Raw genomic sequence first — 7,253 nt, 5'->3', positions numbered from 1 at the left:
CGTTTTGCAAAAAAAAAAAGTTTGAAAAGCGTGCTTGTGCTATCATTAAAACTAAAATAGAATAGATTTAATATTTTGTAATCCAGTTTAATGGCATTCGTACACTTCTAAGTTTTGCTTAAGTGTCCAAATTATTTTTGGGGTGACTGTAAAGAGATATTAAATATATGGAATGCATACCAAAATTTTGACGTTTTAATATATTAAAATACATGTTCAACAAATATCTCGTTCTTCTTCTATAAGTACATTTAACAGTACTTTTATTATTGTTGTTAACTGTCATCAGTTTGCACTGGTCAGCCCTACAGGAGAGCAATATGAGTGTTTACAAAAGCAGCTGCGAGAACGAATAGAGGAAGGATGCGGAGAAACCATCTATGTGGTCGGAATGGGAACAGGTGAGACGTGAAAACACTTATTTTAAATTTAAATAATTTTTCAATATATTACTATTTTTACTATATTAAATAAATGCAACTTTGGTAAGCATGAGGGATTTCTTTCAAAAATAAAAAAAAAATTGACAAAACTTTTGAACATTTTTATTTAATAGACAAAAACACTGCTTTAGCAAAAGACACCATGCAATAGCGACCTTGTGACCTCTAAGGTCAAAGGTTGTTAATGTGTCTTGTTTTGACCAGATTTTGTACTTTTGCCCATCTGTCATATTTATTCTTGTATTTTTAAGCCTTTTTTGCCATAATTTCAGAAACTGATTTTGACTTTCCCAGACGTAAATGTCCTATTAAGAAGTGTTGATAAATTCTTGGTGTCTCTGTCTCTCAGACGGTGGTGATTATGGTCTGGATGAGCGGGATATGGAAGCATCTGTCGCTACAGTGCAGTCACTTTGTGAACAGGTGGATGCTGACCTGATTCTGCTGAGAGAGAGGACAGAAACAGCAGGACATCTCCGCGATTATCTCATTCGTCGTCGAGTGGGAGAGGCAGACTTCCTGGAAGTCAGGTTAGAAGATGTTTTACAAAGAAATTATGTTAAAAATGATACATTTTTTGCTTAAAATCATTTCTTTTTTCAGAGTGGCAGTCGTAGGTAATGTAGACGCTGGTAAAAGCACACTTTTGGGTGTCCTAACCCATGGTGAACTTGACAACGGTCGTGGATTCGCCCGCCAGAAGCTATTCCGCCACAAACACGAGATGGAGAGCGGTCGGACGAGTAGCGTCGGTAATGACATCCTGGGTTTCGACCAGGAGGGGCAGGTGGTCAACAAACCGGACAGCCATGGAGGCAGCCTGGACTGGACCAAAATATGTGAGAGGTCATCGAAGGTCATCACTTTCATCGACTTGGCGGGCCACGAGAAGTACCTGAAGACCACCGTATTTGGCATGACTGGTCACCTGCCAGATTTCTGCATGCTAATGGTGAGAGGGAGTAGGTGTGCCACAGGTGTATGTACTCGGCGGTTTCAAGCTTTATGAATTCTGTCTTTTTCTGTATCGCAAAGGTGGGAAGTAATGCAGGAATCATTGGGATGACTAAAGAGCACCTCGGTCTCGCTCTGGCCCTCAACGTTCCTGTTTTTGTAGTTGTAACAAAGATAGACATGTGTCCCGCTAACATCTTACAAGGTAATGTGACTCATTTTACTACAGAAGTTTTATCAACAGCATTTGTGGCATAATGTTAATCAGTACTAATTTACAGAAATCATTTTTAATATATAGAATATAAATTTAGTAAGATACTAGGTGCCCACAAATTTTTGCAGATGTTGTTTTTATTTTAATGCTTTTGTTTTTACACATTTTATACTATAGCCAATATGATAGTATAAATCAGCGGTTCCCAATCCCAGTTCTCGCTCTGCATATTTTGCATGTCTCGCTTAGTTTAACACACCTGATTCAGATAACCAGCTTGTTAGAAAAGAGCAATGTGCATGAACTGTGTTCCGATTGATATGATCCCTATACAGTGTTCATCGCTCCCTATTCCCTGAGCAGGGGAAATCCGTTTGTTTTCTTCTCTTCCGAACATTCATTCATGGATTTGCGCTGCGCCGCTGCCTGCAGTGTCTTCACACACAGACGAGTGTGACATCATATACCTCTGTAAATAAATACGATTTAAATTCACGTCTCGCACACTTTAATGCCCTTTAAATGGAACATATACAGTACACAAGTTTCGAACTGGAATCATGGCGGAATATCCAGTGATGTCCACTTCGCAGGGCACTTACGTTCGAAAAGAACAAACGTCGTACGTGATATAAATCTACAATTTTTTTTTTTTTTTTTTAAGATTTATTTTTGTAATTTAAGTGTCATATTCTATGACTTCTCTGTGTGGATGAACTTACACACTAGTGGTGTAATTCCTGCATGTTTGTGTAATATACGCAAGAATACTTCCTGGTATCCTTGCGCATATTGTGCAAATGTTAGTGTTTTTTTTAGTTTGGAAGTTATAAGATGTAACGAAGTTAAAGTTAAAATTATTTCCTGGTTTAATCAACAATATCCCGCAAATGCCTACAGTGTATGTTTTTTATTGACAAATTCTGTGTGGTTTCGCGTTGCAGAGACGCTAAAGTTATTACAAAGGTTACTCAAGTCTCCAGGATGCAGAAAAATTCCAGTTTTGGTGCAAAACAAGGATGATGTCATTGTTACAGCCTCAAACTTCAGCTCAGAAAGGTAATTTTACTGAAACTTTACATAAACTTATACTTAAGATGAGCCTCGCACTTTTTTGACTTAGGCCACTCAATTTTTTTGGCCTAGAATGCCATAAAAAATCTTACCAACCACACAAAAACAGTAAAAGTAGAATTTTTAGTCACTCCTGTGACTACAGTTAAATTGTTTACGTGAAAAAAACGTTGGAAATCAAGATGCTTTTTTGCCCAAAGAACCTTTGTAAGCGTAAACCTCAAACAAGGTATTAATATCATCTGTAGTAATGAGAGCAAATTAAACCAAAGCATTATTTTTGTGTGTAGGATGTGTCCGATTTTCCAGATCTCAAATGTGACGGGGGAAAACATGGACTTGTTGAAAATGTTCCTGAACTTGCTGTCTCCCAGAACGACGTTTAAAGACGACGAGCCGCCAGAGTTTCAGATTGACGACACATATTCAGTGCCGGTACGACACATACTGTATTTGTACTTCTGTCTACCTCTTTCTCAATCGTTTAAACCTCTCGTATGTTCCTCAGGGTGTAGGTACCGTAGTATCAGGGACTACTTTACGTGGATTAATACGGCTGAATGACACGCTGCTCCTCGGTCCGGATCCTCTGGGCGTCTTCATCCCCATCACCGTCAAATCCATCCACCGCAAGCGCATGGCTGTTAAAGAAGTGCGTGGCGGGCAGACAGCTTCATTCGCTCTGAAGAAGATCAAGCGTTCGTCGATCAGGAAGGGGATGGTGATGGTGTCGCCCCACCTCAACCCACAGGCATGCTGGGAGTTTGAGGCAGAGATTCTCGTACTGCACCATCCAACGACGATAGCGCCGAGATACCAAGCTATGGGTGAGTAGGCAAGACAAATGTTAAATATTTTGACTGAATTTTTGTTACTCATGATTTTAAATAGGCCTACTTAATAGGGCTGCACGATAAATCGCATGCGATATTTAACGCGCATCTTGTCAGTAAAGCCATTCTGTAATCAGCGGTAAATCTCCATCACGTGCGTCTCTGTGTGGATGAACTTACACACTAGTGGTGTAATTCCTGCATGTTTGTGTAATATACGCAAGAATACTTCCTGGTATCCTTGCGCATATTGTGCAAATGTTAGTGTTTTTTTTAGTTTGGAAGTTATAAGATGTAACGAAGTTAAAGTTAAAATTATTTCCTGGTTTAATCAACAATATCCCGCAAATGCCTACAGTGTATGTTTTTTATTGACAAATTCTGTGTGGTTTCGCGTTGCAGAGACGCTAAAGTTATTACAAAGGTTACTCAAGTCTCCAGGATGCAGAAAAATTCCAGTTTTGGTGCAAAACAAGGATGATGTCATTGTTACAGCCTCAAACTTCAGCTCAGAAAGGTAATTTTACTGAAACTTTACATAAACTTATACTTAAGATGAGCCTCGCACTTTTTTGACTTAGGCCACTCAATTTTTTTGGCCTAGAATGCCATAAAAAATCTTACCAACCACACAAAAACAGTAAAAGTAGAATTTTTAGTCACTCCTGTGACTACAGTTAAATTGTTTACGTGAAAAAAACGTTGGAAATCAAGATGCTTTTTTGCCCAAAGAACCTTTGTAAGCGTAAACCTCAAACAAGGTATTAATATCATCTGTAGTAATGAGAGCAAATTAAACCAAAGCATTATTTTTGTGTGTAGGATGTGTCCGATTTTCCAGATCTCAAATGTGACGGGGGAAAACATGGACTTGTTGAAAATGTTCCTGAACTTGCTGTCTCCCAGAACGACGTTTAAAGACGACGAGCCGCCAGAGTTTCAGATTGACGACACATATTCAGTGCCGGTACGACACATACTGTATTTGTACTTCTGTCTACCTCTTTCTCAATCGTTTAAACCTCTCGTATGTTCCTCAGGGTGTAGGTACCGTAGTATCAGGGACTACTTTACGTGGATTAATACGGCTGAATGACACGCTGCTCCTCGGTCCGGATCCTCTGGGCGTCTTCATCCCCATCACCGTCAAATCCATCCACCGCAAGCGCATGGCTGTTAAAGAAGTGCGTGGCGGGCAGACAGCTTCATTCGCTCTGAAGAAGATCAAGCGTTCGTCGATCAGGAAGGGGATGGTGATGGTGTCGCCCCACCTCAACCCACAGGCATGCTGGGAGTTTGAGGCAGAGATTCTCGTACTGCACCATCCAACGACGATAGCGCCGAGATACCAAGCTATGGGTGAGTAGGCAAGACAAATGTTAAATATTTTGACTGAATTTTTGTTACTCATGATTTTAAATAGGCCTACTTAATAGGGCTGCACGATAAATCGCATGCGATATTTAACGCGCATCTTGTCAGTAAAGCCATTCTGTAATCAGCGGTAAATCTCCATCACGTGCGTGCTTTCACATTGAGCAGCATTAACTACAGAGCCGTTGTTAACCGACAAGCTGAGCAAAACATGTGCAAAATATGATCGTGATTTTGCGCAGCTTGTCAGTGAACAATGGCTCTGTGTAGTTAATGCTGTTCAATGTGAAAGCACGCACGTGATGGAGATTTACCGCTGATTACAAAATGGCTTTACTGACAAGATGCGCATTAAATATCGCATGCGATTTATCGTGCAGCCCTACTACTTAACATTATATTTAATATAGTCTGTTAAATATTTAATAAAAAAGATTAGCATAAATATTTGACTGAATTTTTGATTCTTATGATATTGAACCTTAACTTTTTTATGTAGTTTAAAATATTTAATCAAAAGATTCAAAATAAATATTAGACTGGATATTTGTTTATTATTATAATAGTTAATTAAGATTTTTTTTTATGTAATCTATATTAAACATTTTTTTTTTTAAATTATGATTTTTTTTGTTTCTTGTGATATTTAAAACATTTGCTTGTTGTATAATATATATTGAACATATAAATATTGAAATAAAAAATAAACAAAAACATCCAAAATAAGACATTTGGATTTTTAATGCAGCAAATATTTATTTAGGATTTTATTTATTTATAAATCCAAATATCTAAATATTAAATAACTGTAATATATAAATAACAAATTTTACTTAAATATGTCAACAATAATATATATATATATGTATACACTAATTTTAAATGAAATAATTTTACTATTAAAAATGTAATAGTAAAAAAAGATATATACATTTTTTTACTGAATTAAAAATAAATTTTTATTAATACATTTATTTATAATTTATATAAAAACAATTTATGATATATACATTTTTGTCAGATACAGAGGATATTTAAATTTTGACAGATAATTCTGTTTCACGTGCTTACACTTTTATTTCATGTTATAACCAGTATAATAAGTACAGATCTTCAGGTTTACCTTTATAAAATCGGGTATCAAAAATGATAATTGAATGTTTGTATTGGGAAAAACTGCTGCTGTTGTACTGAAGAAAAAGTATTTAAAAAGATACATTTAACATTACGGGGGGACACACACATGATGAGTTTGAGTTTGTTTCAGTTTACTATATTTTTTTACATTGTTATTTTGTGTTTTGTAATATTGTTGTTACCCAATATTATAGTATAAATCGACACTTTTTTACCTTAATGATATTTAATATACATATACATAAAGAAATGAATTCCCTGTTTGATTTTGGGGAAATTAACCCTTATATTATGTGCTCCCAATATTGGCTTCTAATATCAATGCTTTTGTTTTACTGAAGGAGAGGTATAAAAAAATATGTAATATTTAAATAGAAATTGTATCTAAAAAGATATTGTATCATAGTTCACTGTGGCAGTATCAGACAGACGGCCACCATCATCGGCATGAACAAAGACTGTTTACGGACGGGGGACAAAGCCAGCGTACACTTCCGCTTCATCAAGACCCCCGAGTACTTTCACACGGACCAGAGACTCGTCTTCAGAGAGGGCAGGACCAAGGCCGTGGGCACCATCACTAAGGTCAGAGGTCACAAAAACATTCACCCTATATATACATATATATGGTTTCTTGAGATTTATCCAACTGGAAATTGTTATTGAATTGGTTTTACTTTAGAGATGTCAATCATGCTTTTTTTATAATGTCAGCCAATAAAGTATATAAAGAGATTTGTTACCTTCCAGCATGAGTCATAAAAACTGGCGATGCATTTCCTTCTGAAACTCTTGTCTGTTGTCTTCGCTTGTACGACAGCTGCTTCAAAGCAAGCCTCAGGCCAAGATGCAGTCTACCAAGAAAACCTCGTCACAGGTGGAAGGCTCTTCATCAGCCTGCGAGGAAAGCACACAGATGGGAGGAAGCCCTCAAATGGGACAACTGGTGAGAGGCAGCAATAAATCCATAAATAATGGATAAAATAATTGTCCAAACTGTATGTACAGATATTTTATTATATATATTGTAAAAATATTACAAATCAAGTCAATAATCAAGCCAATAATAATAGTAATAATAATACTAATATTGCATAATATTTTTATTTTACACACACATTTTATTATTATATTTTAATTATATATATAATATTTGGACTAATGATTGTTTGTATAATAAATATATATATATATATATATATATACAACAGTTCGTTCTGG

General features: G+C 36.4%; 1 protein-coding gene across 1 annotated transcript in view; it reads left to right on the top strand.

Moving 5' to 3' along the window:
- Positions 1–220: 220 nt before the first annotated feature.
- Positions 221–7,253, top strand: part of LOC107561891 (GTP-binding protein 1-like) — a gene marked incomplete at its 5' end in the record, with an annotated part of 35,359 nt that continues 28,326 nt past the window's right edge. Inside the window, 9 exons of the mRNA XM_016246423.1 lie at positions 221–401; positions 793–973; positions 1,047–1,395; positions 1,479–1,602; positions 2,559–2,673; positions 2,979–3,123; positions 3,197–3,515; positions 6,439–6,617; positions 6,853–6,978. Of these exons, the coding sequence (XP_016101909.1) occupies positions 221–401; positions 793–973; positions 1,047–1,395; positions 1,479–1,602; positions 2,559–2,673; positions 2,979–3,123; positions 3,197–3,515; positions 6,439–6,617; positions 6,853–6,978 (1,719 nt within the window). The remainder of the gene's footprint in view (positions 402–792; positions 974–1,046; positions 1,396–1,478; positions 1,603–2,558; positions 2,674–2,978; positions 3,124–3,196; positions 3,516–6,438; positions 6,618–6,852; positions 6,979–7,253) is intronic.

The sequence above is a fragment of the Sinocyclocheilus grahami genome, unplaced genomic scaffold (genome assembly GCF_001515645.1).
Source record: "Sinocyclocheilus grahami isolate Dianchi unplaced genomic scaffold, SAMN03320097.WGS_v1.1 scaffold798.1, whole genome shotgun sequence".
Lineage (NCBI taxonomy): Eukaryota > Metazoa > Chordata > Actinopteri > Cypriniformes > Cyprinidae > Sinocyclocheilus > Sinocyclocheilus grahami.
The sequence above is the reverse complement of the archived record's forward strand: the minus strand, read 5'-3'. Positions and strand labels throughout refer to the sequence as shown.